At 34.3% G+C, this 22,369-nt stretch overlaps 2 protein-coding genes across 5 annotated transcripts in view; one reads left to right on the plus strand and one right to left on the minus strand.

Annotated features, from left to right (window-relative positions):
• Positions 1-11,511, minus strand: part of LOC105837419 (recQ-mediated genome instability protein 1) — a 123,998-nt gene extending 112,487 nt beyond the window's left edge. For 2 of the 4 annotated variants that reach the window (XM_036286647.1, XM_036286648.1), the window contains exon 1: positions 11,240-11,511. In XM_036286647.1, the coding sequence (XP_036142540.1) occupies positions 11,240-11,359 (120 nt within the window). In that variant the 5' untranslated portion in view covers positions 11,360-11,511. The remainder of the gene's footprint in view (positions 1-11,239) is intronic. The other 2 variants (XM_036286649.1, XM_028189533.2) reach the window with 2 other exon arrangements.
• Positions 11,512-16,602: 5,091 nt separating this feature from the next.
• LOC118645487 lies at positions 16,603-20,781 on the plus strand. Its single transcript, XM_036286659.1, has 2 exons — positions 16,603-18,107; positions 18,188-20,781. The coding sequence occupies exons 1-2, from the start codon at positions 16,987-16,989 to the stop codon at positions 20,760-20,762; spliced, it is 3,696 nt and encodes a 1,231-aa protein (XP_036142552.1). The 5' UTR covers positions 16,603-16,986; the 3' UTR covers positions 20,763-20,781.
• Positions 20,782-22,369: the final 1,588 nt, after the last annotated feature.

Genomic DNA, 22,369 nt, shown 5'->3' on the forward strand with positions numbered 1-22,369 from the left:
GACTTAATTAACTCTAACTAAGTAAAAGAAAATATTTATAATATATATTAATAATAATAAATATTAAAAGAAAATATTCTTTATTTCAAATACTGGTACTTTCAACACTTTAATCTGTTATATACTTTCGAATTAAGGATTTGGTGCTCTTAGCACAAGAAATTGGTGCTCTTAGCACAAGGGATTGATGCTCTTAGCACAAGGGATTGGTGCTCTTAGCACATTACTCTTTTTTAGAAGAAAGAAAATCTTTTTTCAACTAAAAGAATTGGCCTTGCAACTTTGACTCTTTAATTATTCGAAATTTTATAAGATTAAAATTGAAGATTATAAACGGTAGGAACCAATAATTTTATATATTATCATACGGCTTAATATATTTATAAATCTATTTAAACAAATAAAAAAATGGTAAGACCTTTTCTATTTAAAATTTCCTTAGTAAATTAGTTCAATTATGTACAACTTATTAAAATTTAAATTATTTAAAAATTTTAACTTCTTTTAAAAAGAATACAAATATTTTATTATCATAAACTAAGCAACGTTAATATAGTATTTGTTCTATAATTAAATGTAATTTAACCTTGTTTAAAAAATATAAATAGTTTAGTTATCTTTAGAAATTAATTTATTATATACTTGTATTGTTAAAAGCGTTTCAATTTGTGCACGATCTGTATCTTTAAAGAATTTAGTTTTTGGTAAATATTTTAAAAAGAAATAAAAGAGTAAACTTTAACAATTAAGACTGGATGAACGGCACGATTACAACGATTTAATATACTAATTGTGAAGCTCTATGAGTCATTGATATAAATATGAGAACCGGCTTCGATGGTTAGGCAGGAGATAAACTGGCGCGCTATCGTTAACAAACTGTAAATAAATCGTAAAATCCTCAGAAAGATGAAAATCTATTATACAATGCAGCGAATCTTATTGGGTATTGGATTCCGGAGCAGATGCATAGTTCAAATACTCATACTAAAGAAAGTTCACTGCAAAAGACGGTTACAATATGCACAACAATACGAGAATATATCTTATGTTAGTTAAGAGGGAACAATAGAATAAAACTTTCCAAAAATAATATTTGTTTCTTTTTTATATAATTAAGAAAAGTATACACCTTTTAGAATATTGTTTTAAAATATAATAAAAATTATATAAATAAAAAGTTAAGTTAAACTAACAAGGGAACCTCGCAAACCTGAAAATTCTGATTTTAATGAAACTTGGCACAAATGTAAAGGGGGTAAATACATGAACTTAGAAATTTTTAGTTGGTGCTTATAAACGGTTTGAAGGGGTGAAACCACTCTTCAAAGTTGAAACATTTTTGCGTTTTCTCGATATATCTCGCAAACTAAATAAAATATAAAAAAATGTTTTATACAATAGTTTTACAGCATAAATACCTCTATTTAACTATGATATTTATTTTTTTAGAAAAATTTTTTTTCAAAAAAAATTAAAAAAAAATTTTTTTTAATAAATATCATAGTTAAATAGAGATATTTATACGGTAAAACTTTTGTATAAAACATTTTTTTATATCTTGTTTAGTTTGCGAGATATATCAAAAAAACGCAAAAATGCCTCAACTTTGAAGGGTGATTTCACCCCTTCAAACCGTTTATAAGCATCAACTAAAAATTTCTAAATTCATGTATTTACCTCCTCTACATTTATGCCAAGTTTCATTAAAATCAGAATTTTCGGATTTGCAAGATTCTCTTGTAAGTTAAAGTTTTCAATTAAGTTTTTTCAACTGGTTGTCATGATTTCTCTACCAATTAAAATCGCATCGAAATGTCGTTTAACATCCTTAATCTATATAGAATTCTCTTTAATTAAGCGTAGGGATTTTTTTAAAAATTAATATTTATTTTTTTAACAAGACAAATTTTTGAACATAGTTTTTGGAACTTTTTTTTAAAGAGCTGCCTTTTAAACAATAATTCGTTTTTTAGGAATCGACTATGCTTAACTGAAACCATACTAATATAGATTAAAACAATGTTTTTCTTTTAATTTTCAAATCATTATTAGATGATTATCATTATTAATTACGGTGATATCCAATAAGACACTTCTTCCGTGCAGCATGTTACAATGACCTCTGCAATTGTACTTTAAAATACATATTTTTTAATAAAAAATTCGTACTTTTCAATTCACTAACTCCGACATTTCTGCAATGTATGAGTTAAAATTCTTAAATATGGTTTTTTAATGCCATCACCCTGTTGTTTCCCCTTAAATAACAGGTAGCTTTTCTGACAAGTTGCAATTTCTATTTCACCGAATAGAGAGCGTATCAAGCACAAAGCATTAGAGAAGCAAATGTCATTGTAGAGAAGGCAGCTGGTAAAGGCCAGAGGGTACGCATCCTATCACTTTAGTAGGGACGGAAGTTCTATTGGTTTTAGTAAACGGGGACAGCGATAGTCGGCAGCACTATTAGCTGGTTGCTAGACAATCGTTCCTCAACAGTCTCTTTTGTTTGTGTTAACGGTCGTGCATGGTCATGAACGGTTACAAAAGGTTCTAGGCAGTATCTAAGAATTTTTTCAGTTTTTTATAGTTTTGAAAGACAATTTTCTAATAAAAAAAGTAATTTTCTCAACAAAAAACAGTAAATCTATTTGCGTGTGTAAAATTTATGCAATTGTCATGTGTGAGTGATTATGTATTTTCTGATGTAATATTTATTACATATGTGCGTATATAACTGAACATAATTTGTGTATTATATGATTCTGTGATTGCATTTCAGCTGTGTTATAAGATACACTACAAGTATTTAAAATCTATAGATTGCTTATGTATATTATAGATTTTCAATACTGATAGTAAATTTTAGAACACAATCATTGTATGCTTTACATCAATTTTTTTAAGATATTAAATAAATATATATCCGACAGTCCGTAATCTGTAAAATGGAACGGAAAAATTTAAAATTAATCTTCATAATGTATATTTTGTTTTGTAGTTTATTATATAGTACATTCCATTTTGACTACAAATTATATTGATTGTTCTTATATAAAACTACAAAAAATATATATATATAGTAGTTTCATATAAAAACAATCAATATAATTTATAGTCAAAATGAAATATGCTGCATAATAAGCTATAAAACATATACATGTATATGTAATATATAAACATATATGTATATATATACATATATACACATGTATAGGTATACGCGCGCATAAATTTAAACGTGGCGCTACTAGTCACGTGACCGCATTTGGCTCCCAGGGACAACGATAGAGGCGTTAAAAATCGGTCGCCTGTTTTTTCAAAAGAGAGTGCATACCCCTAATAGAAGCAGCGTTATGGTATGGGGAATATTTTCATGGCATAATCTTGCTTAAACATATTTATATGGTGTTATTCAGATAATTAAAGACATGGAGTGTGTTTCGTACATAATCAGATAATTTGTAAAATTCTATTAAAACAAACTCTTTTCACTATTTTAATCCTTTAAGTGGCGTATTATTGTTTGAAATCCACTTCTTTTTGTAATGTTGTATCTAGAGGTTTTTGGGATCGCTGATTACAAATCTGAAATCAAATTTTCGAAATTTAAGATGACGGACGAAAATTTAAAAATTCATTAAATTTAAGCGAGTATCTGTAAGGGGCTTTTTCGGGGCTGCTGATTACGAATTCGAAGTCAGATTTTATATATTTGAGATAGCTAATTCAATATAATTTTTTATCCAAAACCGCCTATCGCGAATTTTATTATATTATGTCAAAATATAATAAAATTACGATATTTTTTCTGCCATATTGAATCCATCATGCCAAATCTAGGCTGTGTTTCAAAATTGCTGTCAGTATTGAAAATTTATAGTTTCTGTTACGTACACTATAGATTTTCAGTACTGACAGCAATTTTCAAACACAGCCCTAATTTCGGAAATCTAACTTCAGATTCATAATCAGCATAATCCGAAAATTCATTATTAGAGATTCTCGCGTAAATTGAATAAATTTTTAAATATTTATCCGCCATCCTAAATTTTAAAAATTTGACTCCAGATTTGAATTCTACAATCAAAAAAACAAAGTCTATGTACATTTCAGATATATTTATAGAGCTTTTTCCACAACTAGATTATTTCACATAAATTGGTATTTTTTAAACTCACTTATTTATAATAATAAAAATAATAAACATATCAATTCCTTAGTACTCAAAATATCAATATTGAACCCTTAGCCATTCGAAAAAATAAAAACCGCATCAAAATACGTAAAAAAGAGGATTAAATATCGAGAAGATCAATGGTAAAAAGATAGGAAAAATACTTCCCACTCAAAGGTATTGAGCTATCAACAAGAGAACAACCTGATTTTTGAACTCGTAACATAATTAATATCTTTTCTAGCATGTCATTTTTCGCATATACTGGCATGCAACCAAAAACGCAGTATTTTTATCATATCATAATTTTACAACTTTAATTGCAATTGTTCAATACACATTAAAATTTAAAGTTTGTATTTTAACCCTCTGCCTACACATGGGGTTACGGTAACCCCAGTCAATTTTGAAATGTTCGCTACTTAAAAGTATTTAACAAGGGGACGCTGGAACCAGGGGGAAAAAAAGTTTGAACTGTGCTCTACTTATTCCTCTTTGGGCGTTGTGAATGTTCTGAAAACAACAGAAGTAGAAGCATCGAAAGTGTGTGTTGGGGTTACAATTACCCCGTGTGTAGGGAACCTAACAAAAAAAATGGAAAAGTTCCAAATTTGAAGGGTAAGTAAAGTTATTTTTTTCTTCATTACGTATCATTTACGCATAAAGTACTTATATATATTACCAGTGTCGCGATCACTTTGCAAAAATCTGCAATTGTAGCATTACAAATTAAAAAATTTTTTTATAATAAAAAAAATCTTTTGTAATAAATATTTTTTGTATTAATAATTATGTTTTTGGGTACTAATAATTGTTTTTTAAATAAATATTACTATTTTCTTTTACTATTGTGTTTAAACTGCATTCATTTTTTACTAAATTCACATTACAAAATAAATATTTTTTTGAACAGAATAAAAAAAATGACAATAGATTCTTAAAGTACAACTCTTCCCCTTTCCATTGATCACCATTTTAATTACTTCATCTATTTTTTTCTAATAAATACGGGCGTTTTAAAAAAAGGCAAATTTTTACAAAAATTTTTCGTTCCTTTCTCATTCTTTTCAAAAAATCTCTTTTCTTTTAATATCTTCGACTTTTCAGCCAAAACCATCGTAATTCTGAAATTTTTTCCTTTCGATTAAAAAAAAAGAAGTTAAAATTGATTAAATACATTTAGAGATATAAGTCAACGAAATTTTGGGGTTAGCGTAACCCCTGTGTAGGAATCGGGAGAAAAATAAGGTGTGTAGACAGAGGGTTAAGAAGTCATAGACATTTGCAAACATTTTTTATTAAAAAATATTTTTGAATTAACTTTACAAAATTTTTAAAAAAATTTAAGTATGCACAAAATTAAGAGAGCAAAGAGCAATTTCAATAACAATTTTTTTTTAATTTTTTAAATAAAAATTTTGTTTTTATTATTAAAATAAAATCGTGCTTTTTCTTGATCATTTATGTGCAAACGTTGTTTTCGTAAAAAATGTTTAATTCTGTAAAGCCAATTCAAAAAATATTTTATAATAAGGAATGAACTTTTTAAAAAAGATTTAGTGTTTCTGGACTTTTAATTTTAATTCAAATTGCACGATATTGTTCTTACGCTATTAGCCCATTCATGTCTAATTGTAAGTATTGTCATTAAATGATAGCTGTATGTACAAGATTTTTAATTTTTTTGTTTTTAATATTAAATCAAACTTTAATTTTGTGTGCACTTAAATTTTGTAAAAAAAATTTTCAACTCCATGTTTTAAAAATGTCGATAAAATAGACGGATAAAGTTCCAAAAAGATGAAACCTCCAATCGCGCTGAAATTTTAACCAAAGCTCACCCTTTATTAGAGAAGAAAGTCCTTAAAAGGATTTTTGGCGACAAAGCTCGTTTGTCCCCCAGCCCCCTTCAAAGTTTTGACAGTTCTTACTAAATATCTCCGAAAATATTGATTTTAGAGAAAAAAGTTTCAAACAAAAAATGAAACTTATATTTAAAAAGCTCTACAAAAAAGGTTATATACATTTTTTACGTAAACCTATTCTTTTGGTTGTTATGACCCAAAATGATTTAAAAAACGCGTGGACGGGGGAGGCGGAGCCTGCACCCCCTCCCCGTCTTTTTCCTAACCTAACCTAACCTAACCCAAACATTTTAAAATCGCTATTTGGCCACAATTTCAAATCTGAAGTCGCAAATCCATGCAATAGAGTACAAGCATGGACGTTTCGTTCTGTAAGCAGAGAAGAGAAGTGTAAATGCACCACGCTACGCGTGGAAAGTCGCAAACCCATAAAACCCATAAAACAAAACAATTGTTGACCTTGTTTGAAATTTTGCCCACACGCACATGCGCGCGCACGCGCGCGCACACACACACACACACATACGCGCGCCCGCGCGCGCGTGCGACCTACGGCCCTCCTCCTTCCACACCCACCCCACCAGGAGGGTGTCTACAGTAAGCCCGCCCACGCACACGTGTATACGTGTATACGAGTAAAATCCTGTTAATCCAAAATTAAAATTTTTTTACATAACTGCCAAAATAATATAAAAAAAGTTTATTAAAAAATGCATATAATCTTTTTTATAAGATTTTTTAAGACCTTCATTTTTTATTTAAAACTTTTTCTAAAATCAATACTTTCAAAGATATACAGTAAAAATATTTGCAACTTTAGGAAGTGATAAAGGGCAAACAAGGCTTTGTCAGCGAAAATCCTTCTAGAGAATTTCAATTCAAAAACAAGTTTTGGCAAAAATTTTAGCAAAATCGGGGATTTCATCTTTTCGGAACTACACCTAAATAAACAATTTTAGAAGAAAGAGATTTTAATAAGAATAGCTTTAATTTAAAATTATTTTATGACAGAAACCTAATATTACTTAGAAGCCCAAAGAGTATTTTGTATGATTGTAATATGCATTAGTCCTTTTAACAAAGTCTATGTTTATTATTATTGCTTTTTTAAGAGCTTACGTGAACGAGCTTATGTAAATACAATATAACATCACTTTCTTTGTGCAGAAATCTGATATAAATAAAATTTTGAATTTTGTGGAAAAAAATCCCAATCAATACTATATATCTTTTTTTTTTTAAGATTATAATATCGCCCATAGATATTAACCCTTACCCGGCACATTTCAGTGGAATTTCATATCTAGTTCTATCTCATAAGCAGACTATTTTAATATGTTTATGGTTACACTTAACAAAAAATATTTTCAATTTATATGTTGTGAGTGAAAGGCACTCACACCGAGAATGTCGCGAGCAATAAAGTGACACCTAGCGCGTGTGATACCGTCCGACCTTCACGCCGGACGTCGGCGTCGCACCAGGTAATGTACCCAATTGCCACCTGATTGTCATCCGAAATTGCCTGATTTCCAGTGGAATGTACGTAGCCAGCAATTGCTGGATAAGCAAGTGCCAGAGACCCGTGACCGCCGGAGAAACCCCCTAGCAACAAGCCGAAAAGCGGCGTATGTAAACGCCGCGAAAAGAAATCGAACGGACTCGTTACTAATCAATCAAGCGACGAATTTATGACGCTCGGTATAACACTTTATTGTAACGAATAACGAATAACGATACTTATTATTACAAGTTTACTAATTAGTATTTGGGAAGTGTAACTGAGTTGGAACCAAATAAATCTCTTTATTACTACTTTTGGCGTTATCTCTATGGAACCTAATTTCGAGGAGTCATCAGCAGCGATCCCGTACCGTGTCCCGAGATCAGGGGCACGACAATATCTCTATTAATAAAATTTTATAATTCAAGTTATAAACCTGTTCTATACATATTAAAATTCAATTATTTTATTTAAAACTTTTTAGTTAAACTGTCTCTATAAGTTGTAACATCTGTATCTTTGTTTTTATTTTTCTCAGCATATACTTACTAAACTCCATTTCTATTTCTAGGCAATGCTTTGTCATTCCCAAAAATTATAGTATTTGAAATATATATCATAATAATAAAAATATAATACACTAAAATCCATAATTATTTATTTAAAATGCATACTTTTTTGCATAATTTCAATCAAATTTCTTGTATAATCCAGCATTTTTAAATGACAAACTCTATGTCCTTAAAAAGAACTTTATTTTCTTCAAACAATTTAATCTATTAAGGGGCTACATACACTCAGAAATTTTGAAAAAACGGATTTTTCGTTTTTTGCGTATTCAGTTTGCATATTCAGTAAAGTACAAGATCTTGAGAATATTCCTTGCAAGTTTCAAAGTGATTCCTTGAAAATTGTTGGAGATATAGTGAGAAAAGTCCAAGCGCGTTCGACGATGCTGGGGCGCGATGGGCGCCTTCTAATCCTTCGCAGCAGATAGCTTACGCAAGAATATTACGCCGGCAAGCTAGAATCGAAGCCTTTGATGCCGCTACATCTGGGGAGGGTTTACTGTATGGCCCTGGAGTGGATGACTCCATGTAAGTTTGAAAAAAAATTATCTGCGTTTTAACCGAATGTCAAACTTTAAACGCGTTTTTCTCGAAACCATGTTTTCAACACGCGTGCCAAAAATATCTCAGAAACAGCTAGACCGATTTATTTAAAATTTGGAGGGCTTCATCTACACAAAAAAGGTTGTCTTTATCTCGGCGTTTTTTTTTAGAGCCCTTACTTTTTTACAGTTAAAAAAACAACCAATTTTTATCCTAAAAATAGCTTTCATTTAACAGCCGCCATTTTGCCAAAAATCAATATTTTTAAAATCAGCCACAATAAAAACTAGGTAATTTCATACAGTTTAAGAAAATTCTAGTCTGGTCTGTCTCAGATAAGTCCTGTACGAGCTGCACTTGGTATCACGGAGCACCTTTTTTCAACAAGGTCTTGCGACGAGGACAATATCTCCGCCATTTTTTAATATTTTTAGTTCAAATTTATTCTGAAACATGTTTTAAGAATGTATTTTAAAGTAAAGAAAACTAGGATTAATTACATACATTACGTTTCAAAAAAAAAATCGAGAAAAAGGTCTATTTTTTACGTCTCTGGGTGTATGTAGCCCCTTAAAAAAAAAATTTAAGTTATAATACAGTGCCTGAATTTCTAAATATAACACTTAATATTATTTAATTTACTTTCGATTATATAAAATAAAAAATCCTTTTTATTTATCAAAATATGCTATTCAGTATGGAATAATAATTTAAATATTATTGTAAAATATTCTTACAAAAATATAAGCTTTTTTAGTTTTTTATCCTTTGTTATTTTGCAACAATGTTATATATAATGTGCTTCATGTAACAACTAACCACAAAGAGCTTTCCAGTAAGTGACACAAAACTCGACATGTCAATATTTCTATCTTTGTTTGGTATTCAGCGAAAGACAAAGGAAGATTTCCAGCAAGACTCAAATCGACACAACATTGTCTTCGCTTTAATTAAACATCAAACATAGACAGAAATACTTCTATGTCAATTTTGTGTCATTTGCTAAAAAGCTCCCATAGAGAGAATTACTGCTGTCAATGTGTCTCTTGCTGGAAAGCTCCCAGTCTCCCCTAAATATTCAATTTATCTATCTGAATACAAATATTAAGGCGATGCTGGACTGCCTTTCAAACTTGATCTGAGGTCAATAATGTAGAGTCATTCATGCACATCATTAATGAGATTTCGTATATATCTGTTTTATAAATTTGGAAATTCTTTTCCAGAATTAAAGTACACATATTAATATCCATCTGTGAATTGGACTTTATATCAAGGACAAAAAATATTTTTTTTTATTGCTCTACTTATCGACTTTTTACGCGTATATAACCTAAATTTTCGTTTCACAATTTCATCTCAATTAGGCACTAAAATCTAATTTTCGAAACTCGACACTGTTTGTTCTCGTCTACTAGTCTGTGAATACGAATTTCGTAGGTACAAACTGTAGATCTTTTATATTAAGCAAACATTGTTATGATGTGACAGCAAATTAACAATTTTTTCTCGTTTTTGGAGGAAATTCCACTCCACAGATTAATAGCAATGCGTATTCTTTTATTCTGGAGGATTTAAAAAAATCTATAAAAGAAATAAAAAGATATTGTTAAATAAAAATTACTATCTTTTTGTTGATAAAACAGACAACTCCAGCATCCCCTTAACAAAATTATGCTTATTCAACATATTTTTTGACAAAACGAAAGAATCTAGCAGAGAAAAAAGCTGTGCCTCGTAAAGCAAAAGATATTAAATGTTAAAGATTATGGCCCGTATTCAGAACACGCTAACAAAAATGTTAGCGCATTATTATCCAATAGAAAAATATATTTTTTATAATACAAATTCTTCTATTGGATAACGCGCTAACATTTTTGTTAGCACGTTCTGAATACAGACCTGAATACAAACTATTTATAAACTCTATCAATGAAAACCTCACCTTTTCTCCACACACTGCCTATGTATTTTCTTTAATATTATTATTTTATTATTATTGTATTAATAATATTATTAGTAGTGGTAGTATTATTATATGTCAATTGTACAATATATAAAAAAGATATTACTATAAAAAATATAAACATATTTTAAATTTCGCGCACATTTTGCATGTGTGTTACTACGAATGCGGTCGAGTTGCCACTACAAATACTTCGAAGCATTCTGTGATTGGTCAATTCATAAAGTTCATTGTTTCGATTGGTCAAACACTTTGAAGCATTTGTAGCGTGAAGTCGACCACAGCCTACATTTTGCAGGTATGACAGATTTTCTAACCTAAATTGTTGACAACTTTAATAAATTCTCACAAAAGAATAAAACTTTAATGATTAATATCTCGCTTCGCATAGAGCAACATTTTTTTATGTCAGATTCTTTCGTTTCGTACAAAAAGCGTCAATAAGCGTCAAATAAACATATATAATTTTATCAATATTTGCTGGTGTAACTAAACCGAACAATCACATTTTTCATTCAATTTCTTGTATAAAATCAAAAATAATCACAATGCATATTACTATTGAATTAATAACACAGTAAAATGACTTATACACATAATAATTCGCACACGTACTTCATGAGAGGTCTTGTCTTCAATAAAGAATTCAATGCAATCTCTTAACCACGCATCGTTCATCACATAAAATTTTTCGTTTAATTGTCTCTTTATCCGTTTTATCAAATTTTCATTCATTTTGACATTTAGGTTTCTAATCTTTCTCCAATATGAACCTGGACATCACTTGCAAAATAACAGTTACGACTGGCTTCTTCTCTGCTGATTTCCGTCTCTCGCGGGACACAGTAGAGCACAGTAGAGGTCTGATCGCGTCACATGCCCCAACATGCTCCTATTCACCCCAACGCACTCCAATACGTTGATTCCGATGACGCCAACCTATTAGAATGCGTTGGAGTGAATAGGAGCAGAGAGAAACCTGAGAGCGGCCACCGCGGCCTTTTTCGTGCGACCGATATTTGAGTAGCATCAGCGCCAAACGTGGATGTAAAGTCTGTTTTACATTAATCGCAAGCAGTTAGTTGCGACTTGCGACATCCAATAGGCACTTAGTTTCTAGTTAAAGCTCGACATTTATTGGGTGTTGCAAATTGCAACTGGCGACTGCAATTAATGTAGAACAGGCTTTACATCCACGTTTGGCGCTAATGCTAGTCAAATATTAGTCGCATGAAAAAAGCCACGGTGGCCGCTCTCAAGTTCCTCTCTGGTAGGAGCATGTCGGAGCATGGCGACGCGAACAAACCATAGGTCTGTTCGCGTCACATGCTACGACATGCTCCTATTCACCCCAACGCATTCTAATAGGTTGGCGTCATCGGAATCAACGTATTGGAGTGCGTTGGGGTGAATAGGAGCATGTTGGGGCATGTGACGCGAACAAACCACAAGTACCACAATAATTACTAAGGCACTATAAAAGTGAGTATTCTCACGTCCGCCATTTTTCTTCAAACTAGTCAAGTAACTAGCATGATGTTTTATATATATAATACATCGCAATAACTTTTACAGTCTCAAGATCATAAATATCGTGTCTTTGTTTTATTGTCGCATAAAATTTGGCGTTTCCAAACATTATTGACGTATATATGTACAAAATATACCTAACTTTTCATGCTAGTTACTTGCTAGTTTAAAGAGAAATGGCGGACGTGAGAATACCTACTTTTCTAGTGCTCTATAATTACGGCTCTTACGCACTTGCGCAGTTGCGCACTGCTCTGTGCTGCTCTGCGCACTACACGTGGAAACGCTTGCCGCGCTTCCGCGCGGCAAGATGCGACGCGGTAGCCAATCAAAAGTTACGTTCAGAAAACACAAGTAAGCTCGGATCTACAATAGTGTAGTAAGCTTTATGCCATAAGAAATTAACCAATTATATTCGATTATTCTTCTCATATTCGATTATAATTGGTCAATTTCTTATGGCATAAAGCTTACTACACCTAGGGTGCGTTCTTAAATTCGCAATGGATGCAGCCAGATGCACCAGAATGTCATTCTACCTTTGTTACTTACGGAAAGTTGAACAAAGATAGGCCGGTATTCATAGTCAAATCTTATTTCAAGATCGTCTCAAGCAATATCTTAAGATGCTAATACAGCTCTGTGATTGGCTGATGGCATCTTAAGACAGTACTTAAGATGATCTTAGGGCCACCGCACAAACTCTTCCATAACGCGTTACGTTACGTTAAGTACTCCATACGAACCTAAGTTGTACTTAAAATTTAACTTAAATCAACGCACAAAGAAATCCTTAACGTAAGTTCTTAAGTTCTTACGTTAAGGATTTCTTTGTGCGTTGATTTAAGTTAAATTTTAAGTACAACTTAGGTTCGTATGGAGTACTTAACGTAACGTAACGCGTTATGGAAGAGTTTGTGCGGTGGCCCTTAAATATAAGATCCGACTAAGAATACCGGCCATAGAATGACATTCTGATGTATCTGGCTGCATCCGTTGCAAATTTAAGAACGCACTCTTATTGTAGATCCGGGCTAAGGCCGGATCTATAAGAGCCACCACACAAGCTTTTTCGTAAGGGCCACCGCACAAACTCTTCCATAAGGGCCACCGCACAAACTCTTTCATAACGCGTTACGTTACGTTAAGTACTCCATACGAACTTAAGTTGTACTTAAAATTTAACTTAAATCAATGCACAAAGAAATCCTTAACGTAAGAACTTAAGAACTTACGTTAAAAGTTTCTTTGTGCGTTGATGTAAGTTTAATTTTAAGTACGAACTTAGATTTATGGAGCACTTAACGTAACGTAACGTGTTACGAAAAAGCTTGTGCGGTGGCCCTAACGCGTTACGTTACGTTAAGTACTCCATACGAACCTAAGTTGTACTTAAAATTTAACTTAAATCAACGCACAAAGAAATTCTTAACGTACCCATACAACACAAAAGCTTGCAGCAACATTGCTGCAACGTTGCAACATTGCATATTGCGATGTAATGTTTTAGAGATATTGCAAAGACATTATTTTACAATATTACTTCAGCAATGATGCAGCAACATTTTAAAATATTATTAAAATAGTGAAAATAGATAAAATTAATATTCAATACAGTTTGAATAAATATATTACAGTAACTTTTCAAAAATAATGTAAAAGTGATCGTTCTATATTATTTAAAATTTTTCATCTATAGAGATACATGCATTCTGGAGTAGTTTTAATTTGTGTGTAAAACTTATTATGTAGATTTGTGTATAACAGAGTACAAGGTTATTCAAAATTATTTTAAATAGCTGTATTTTTTAATTTAACAAATACAGAGTGATTATAGTGACATTAACTAACCAATCATCCGATTAATTCATTCGGTTTTAAATAACTATATTTTGAATTTAACAACAGAGTGATTACGTCAACTAAAAGATAAATTTTGTAAGTTTTGTCTCTCATCTTATAACCCATACAGCACAGAAAGATTGCAGCAACATTGTGGCAACATTTCAACGCAAGATTGCAATATTGCATAAACGTTGTGAAATGTTGCTGCAAGGTTGCTGCAAGATTGCAGCAATGGTAAAATGTCCGCTTTTAGAAATATTGTTACATAATATTTTAGCAATATTGCAGTAAAATATGTATGCAATATTATTCAGAAAAAGATTATTCAAAATAATTCATCTAATTTAAATAACTATTTTGAATTTAACAAATACAGAGTGATTAGTGAAACTTCAACCAAAAGATAAACTTTGCAAGTTTTGTCTTTTATCTTATATAAGTACATTATAAGATGAGAGAGACAAAACTTACAAAATTTATCTTTTGGTTGACGTAATCACTCTGTTGTTAAATTCAAAATATAGTTAGAATTGATCGGATGATCGTTTGGTTGATGTCACTATAATCACTCTGTACTTGTTAAATTAAAAAATACAGTTATTTAAAATAATTTTGAATAACCTTCTCTGTTATACACAAATCTACATAATAATAGTTTTACACACAAATTAAAACTACTCCAGAATGCATGTATCTCCATAAATGAAAAATTTTAAATAATATAGAACGATCACTTTTACATTATTTTTGAAAAGTTACTGAGTAGTTAATACTAGGACAGTTCTAACTCGGGAGCTCCGAGAGGGGAGCGGGTGTGCGGGGGGAACTCGTAGGCGCGCGGGGGCATGACGTCACGCGGATCGGGGATCTCGCGGCGCGGAATTGCTGACGCGGTATTTTCGGGTCCGCGGCCGCGGTGCGGGAATTGCTAACGCGGGATTTTCGGGTCCGCGACCGGTAGAGGGGGAATCGGGGTCCGCGACCGCCGCCGCCGCCGCCCGCCGCCCGCCGCCCGCCGCCGCCCGCCGCCGCCCGCCGCCCGCCGCCGCCGCCCGCCGCGGTACTCGCGCTCTCTCTCTCACCCGCGATCTCTTTCAGCAGCCATCGCCGCGGTGCTTGCGTTCTCCTTCTACTATGAATTTCTCTCTCTCGCTCGTACGCGATATCTTCAACCATACAGTCTTATCTGTTTCTCTTTCGTTGCGTTCTTTCATACGCAGTCACATATATACGCTCCCGCCCATCTTATCTATGTACCTTCTACCAAGTTCCGCACGCCATTATACCGCAAAGGCATAGGGCAGAGAGAGAAAATAAGTTAGAATAATTATTTATGAATTTTTTCATTTATTTATTTCATAACGTTTCATATACAATATTTGCCTGATGTATAAGTTCACAATCTACGAGATTTTTTCATTTATTCGTTTTGTAAAGCATCATATACAATATTGTCGGATGCATAAGCCAATAACTCGCAATCTACGAGACACGTCTTATCATATTTTTCATGTAATATCTTTACAGCATCACTTTTATTAGTGACATGATTTTGACGTAAAATAGTAACAAATTGTTTATATTTTTCGCTAACAATATAAATATTTTGATGCAATTGATAGCATACTTGTTCAACACAATCTTCCAGTTCTAATAAGAATTGTATGGTTGATGGTTTCATATACATACTAGTATTATATAATGTTAACTTTACAATATTTTCTTTACGTATATTTACGAGATCTATAACTAAATCGTGAATCGAAATTCTTGAAGAAGGTACAGCTGCCTGCATGAGTTGCACAATATCCGCACGTCTCTCGATGAACGTTTTCCATATCGCATAAGTCAGGTGTAGGTGACCTATGCGACTTTGGTTGTCACCAATCACTAATTCTACACAGGGCATAGATTCCACCCTGATTCCGATGTCCAAATATTTATATGCTGTAGCAGTCAAAGCATATCTCCTTCCCAAGATGCGCGGAATATAGCGCGGCTGCGATAATGTTCTGTAAAAAGAATACAGGGAATTAGAAATAAGAGTGCAAATAAATGTAGAAGAAAATATAGAAGAAAAAATTTAAAAATTAAAAATACTTACGGTTTATCACACGCTTCATTTTGCTGGATCGGAACGTAATAGTTCATCCTCGAAAAGTTCGTCGATTGTAATAACGTTTCAGAAACCTTTGCTGTCCGGTAATAAACGGGTACCGATGTCTAAACTCTTTTTATACTGTACACCTCTCCACATACTTCAATAAGAGTAGTGGGAACAAATCCCTTATTTGATATATATTTTCTGATGAGATCATTAAAATTCGGAGAATGCAAATTTTACAAAAGCGCCGATGTATGGCAGCTGCGATGTAAAAATATGCTTTAGGCACGTACACAAATTATTTGATACATATTTTCTGATGAGATCATTAAAATTCGGAGAATGCAAATTTTGCAAAAGCGCCGATGTATGGCAGCTGTGATATAAAAATACGTTTTAGGCACGTACATAAATCATTTGTTATATCTTCTGATGAGATCATTTAAAATCATGCATTCGAAGAATGCAAATCTTACAAAAGTGAAGCGCAGATGTACTAATGCTGATATGACAGTGCTTCAGTTAAAACAAAGAAATGATGAGAATATATATAACTGGTCGAAAAGCGCATGGTATAACATTTGATGATTCGAACGCGACGCGAAAGTGATTCGAGTGACGAGTGATAACTGGTTAGGAAGCACATGGTATCACATTTGATGATCCGAATGCGATGCGAAAAGTGAATTAGCGCGACATGAAAAATGAATGATCAGTTTAATGATCTGGAAAACTTTGTAAATGATGTAAATAATGAAAATTTTGTGAATGAGGTGCTTCAAATGGATGATGGCAACGTGATGGACGTTATAGATGTTAACTTTGAAGATGTGATAGATGATGAGGATGAAGAGAGTGTAGTATCTGAGGACATGTGATAAAAATGGAGAATAATTTCGAGCAAGTGGAACGCGAGCTGTTGGAGCAAGCAAATGGAGTCGCTAACTTGGGCGAGTGTTTTATGTGGTTGCAACGATGTGACGAATTTATACAACAGCTTGAGGAACATAGCCGCATCAAGCGTCCTCGGCTTGCCGTCGGACAGAGACAATCGTTGGTTGCGAGGATCGCGCGACTCGAAAGTGAAAAAACATTATTACAAAGACGTTTTGTACATGTAGGCGGTAATTACGCGAGCACTAGTAATAACGCGAATAAACTCGTGTGGCGGGAAATAGATGCAGCGTTCGAGAATCGCATTCAGACAGGTGCAGTGATAAATACAAACTATATTGAACCGCGAACGTTTTTAGAAGACGCAGGCGGTATAGTGCTCGAGCGAGTGCGGGACGCTCTAGAGGAACACAACAGTGTGAAAGTAAACACTGCGTTTAATGGTGTGTTTGTAACGGGTGATAACCGTGAAAACAAAAGTATAAACACTAAAAATTGTGAATTATTCCAAACGTCGGACTTGGACGAGTGGTATGAGCGACGCGTTATCGAGCCCACATTAGCATCACTCGAAGAGTTTCAAGAACGTGATAGCGGGTGGGCGCTATCGCGAATTCTCAATTTGACTCTAAATATAAATAAGTACAATCCTCTACACGCAGGGTGTCACGTGACGTTACCGCGAGAAATAATAATGAAACGTGCGGTAGTGAACGTTAATTCAAAGGACAATGCATGCTTCGCGTGGTCAGTGGTCGCTGCGCTATATCCTGCCAAAAGAAATTCAGAAAGGGAGTCATCATATCCGCATTATACAACAGTCCTAAAGTTTGATGACATTGCGTTTCCCGTTACAGTAAAGGACATTGGAAAATTTGAGAGTCTTAACAATATATCGATCAACGTCTACGGGATGAAAAAGGAAATGGCAATGCTAAAGATTCTTCCGCTGCGGCTCTCCAATGACAAGAAAGAGAAGCATGTCAATTTATTATACGTACAAAATCCGCACGAAGACAGCGTGGGTCACTTTGTCTGGATAAAAAATCTGTCCCGCCTCATCAGCTCCCAACTGAGCAAACATGATGGAAAAAGATACATTTGCGATCGGTATGTATAATATGTTTAAAAAATTCACATGATCCAGCAAAAAAAAAATTAATTAAAATTTTTTAAAATTATTTTTACAGGTGCTTGCACTATTTTTCATCATGCGAGAGGTTGCAATCACACACTGTAGACTGTCAGAGGATGAACGACTGCGCTATCACATTGCCCGCTGAAGACGACAAGTGGTTAAATTTCCAGAATGTAAACCACAAGGAACGAGTGCCCTTTATCGTCTACGCGGACCTCGAGTGTGTGCTGCGGAAGACGCAACATGATACAGAGCAAGCGTCATACACATATCAACAACATGAGGTATTCAGCATCGGGTATTACGTGCGATGCTCATACGACGACGCGTTATCTACGTATAGGTTTCGTCGCGATAAAAATTGCGTCGCATGGTTCACTAAACAACTTGAAGAATTAGCGTATAATGTTAAAACTCGTTTATCCACTAATGTCCCCATGGAAACGTTATCGAAAGAACAATTGGAGGCATACCGTAGCGCGACGCGGTGTCATATCTGCGATAAGCCGTTTGCGCCAGACGATACGCGAGTGCGCGATCATTGTCACCTGACCGGTCGTTACCGCGGTCCAGCACATTCTCTTTGTAATCTAAATTATCGAAATGTATCATATATACCAATTATTTTTCATAATTTATCTGGATACGATTCACATTTCATTATTAAGGAAATAGCCACTGCGTTCAAAGGGAAGACCGACATACTCCCCATCACGAAAGAAAAGTACATTTCTTTCACAAAACATGTCATAGACACAGCCGATAAATTAAATCCACGCAATTACATAAAACTACGGTTTATAGATTCATATAAATTTTTAAATACTAGTCTCGAAAAATTGGCATCGTTTCTAGGTAAAGAAAAATTAAAAATTGTACGTTCCAAATTTTTACACTTGTCTGACAAGGATTTCGATTTATTGACACGAAAAGGTGTATTTCCGTACGAGTACGTAGATTGCGTGGACAAGCTGCAGGACATATGTTTACCGCCGCGCGAATTATTTTTCAGTTCCCTGACCGGTGATACTGTATCCGAGAGCGATTACGCGCACGCCGAGAATGTCTGGGAGCGATTCTCCGTTCGAACGTTGGGTGAATACAGCGATCTATATTTGAAAACGGATGTGTTATTGTTAGCTGACATTTTTGAAAATTTTCGCGATAAATGCTTAGAAAGTTACGGTCTCGATCCAGCACATTATTACACTCTCCCCGGATACACGTGGGACGCTATGTTAAAATATACAAAAATTACTTTCGAACTGCTTACTGACATTGACATGGTAATGTTCATCGAACGCGGTATACGTGGTGGCCTCAGTCAATGTTCAGGCAGACATGCGCGAGCCAATAACAAGTACATGCAGACGTACGACCCATTGAAACCATCTTCATATCTTATGTACTTTGACGTCAATAATTTGTACGGATGGGCAATGTGTCAGCCACTGCCCTATGGAGAATTTCAATGGGTCGAAGATGTCTCTAATTTTGACGTGTGTGCGATCGCTCCTGATTCACCAACGGGATACATTCTCGAAGTTGATCTCGAGTATCCCCGAGACCTTCACGATGAGCACACTGACCTACCTTTCTGCCCGACACGCGATAAACCGCCAGGCAAGCGTGAATATAAACTTTTAGCGACTTTGTATGATAAGAAACGTTATGTCATTCACTACCGCAACCTGCAGCAGTGCACGCGTCACGGTCTTCATATCGCGAAGATACACCGTGTGTTAAAATTCGCACAATCTCCATGGCTCTGTAAATATATAGAGTTAAACACACGATTCCGAACCATCGCTAAAAATGATTTCGAAAAAAATTTGTATAAACTCATGAACAACGCGGTGTTCGGTAAAACAATGGAGAATGTGCGCAATCATGTTGACGTTAAATTGTTGACGACATGGGCGGGGCGGTATGGTGCGGAGACAATGATCGCGAAACCAAATTTTCATAGTCGAAGTATTTTTGCAGAAAATTTAATCGCCGTTGAACTTAAAAAACTCGAGGTAAAATTATATAAGCCGATTTACGTAGGTATGTGTATCCTAGATATTTCTAAGACGTGTCTATATGAATTTCATCACGAATACATGCTACCTTTATATCGTGACAAATGTAGAGTCATGTACACCGACACTGACAGTCTCATATACCTCGTCGAGTGTGAGGATATTTACGAGACGATGAAACGCGATATCGCTAGGTTTGACACGAGCGATTATCCAGTCGATAACGCGTACGGTATGCCTCTTGAGAATAAAAAAGTTCCGGGTCTAATGAAAGATGAGAACAATGGTATAATAATGACTGAGTTCGTTGGACTTAGAGCAAAGATGTATGCGTTGAAGGTGGATGGAAAGAAGGATACGAAAAAGGCGAAAGGTGTCAAGAATAGTGTAGTAGCGCGAACCATAACGTTTGATGATTACACCCAGTGTTTGAGAGATGAGATCGAGATGACGCGTCGCCAATCATGCATAAGATCCAAGATGCATGAAGTATACACGGTGTCCGAAACGAAAATTGCTTTGAGTCCGTACGACGATAAGAGATACCTTATACCCGATTCAGTTGAAACGTTACCATGGGGACATTATCGAATACCGCTATAATATTTTATATTTTATATACACATTTTATAATTTTACATTATAATTTCATTCATATTTTTATGTAAAAGTATTAATAAAGTACAAGTATTAATAATAAGAATGTATTAAGGATAATGGAAGGATGATAAAGAAATCTCGCATAATATAAAATTAATAATGTATTTTATGTTTATACGGTTACATTGTACTTTTATGTAAATATAATAAAAACAATTTTCATATGGATTAAATAACATTGCTTTTATGTATCCATGAATTATGCGCTCCATCGAATCCCAACCACTTGACATAAACCTCGTCTCCTTTTCTGCGTAATATTTTTTCAACAAGATACACGTCAGGATTTGCAGCACGCTGCAGCTCATATTCGTAGAATCCTCCAGCGACAGGTTTTCCACAGGAATCTTCCAGTACATATGTCGCAGGATTGGTACGCTGTACTTTGATAATTTTAAATATTTCCGTAGTCCAATTTGGTGTATAGCCCTTCTCAAAAACAGTTTTGAATTTGCTGACGCGCACCGAGTCACCTACTTTAAATCGCGCGGATGCTGCAATTTTTATGTGACTGTACACAGTGGTTAAGAGTTTTTTAGCGATTGCAGGCGTAACATCGATGGGTCGCATGCCGATAGTTCGATGCTTTCGTACATTGTAATCTGACACGAGACGTGGCAGCAGATCAAGCCATCTATAATTTCCATTGAGTGTAAATTGTTTCCACATAACGTTCTTTAATGTGCGGTTAAAGCGTTCGACAACTGATGCTTTCATTATGGAGTACGTAGAATAATGATTGATATTATGTTTATTTAATAGTTTCTGCACGTTTGCGTTATAAAATTCCTTTCCTTTGTCTGTTTGAAAATTTTTCGGACATCTTTCATCTTTCCGAATTATCTTTGCAATCGCAATAGCAACTTCGCTACCACTCTTGGTCTTAAGCGGCACAGCCCATGCATGCTTGCTCAGCACGTCGATAACGGTGAGTATGTAGTGATAACCTCGGTTAAATCGCGTGTAAGGACGCATCTCAACCACGTCCGCCTGCCACAGGTCATCATATCCGCGAACTATGACATGTCTTCGAGGAAAATTTCTTCTCGCCGGAGCATGCAACTCCTCAACCAGCAATTGTTTCTCAGACATGTTTGGAGTATAATATGTAAATGACACATATATTCGATGTATTGACTTTTTTACTCTGCACGATGAGTCACCGCGTCGAGCTGTCTTTGAAACTCGTTTAACATATGAGCTGTAATTTCCACTCTACTTTGAAGTGTCTCAATCTTCCTCTCGATTTCATCCTGTCGATCCTTTAAAATTTTCACGGTCTGCTGCACGTATCGTTTATTGGCTGCATCAGTATCGTCTACAGGCAGCGCTACACGTCGAATTTTGCGCGACTTTGCATCAAAATCAGTGGCAGTCATGCAAAGAGCGTTATCGCGCACGTAATTTCTGACTAATCCACTCCATTGGTAGTATGGTTCCGCACCACCTCTTCCAAGCGATGTTCCAAACTTATTGATTGACATTTCGATGTTGACTAAATGGTTTGTTTCATGCAGTTTTAATTTATAATAAGACCAACCTCGCGAAGT

This window comes from Monomorium pharaonis, chromosome 5 (genome assembly GCF_013373865.1).
Source record: "Monomorium pharaonis isolate MP-MQ-018 chromosome 5, ASM1337386v2, whole genome shotgun sequence".
In the NCBI taxonomy this organism is placed as follows: Eukaryota; Metazoa; Arthropoda; class Insecta; order Hymenoptera; family Formicidae; genus Monomorium; species Monomorium pharaonis.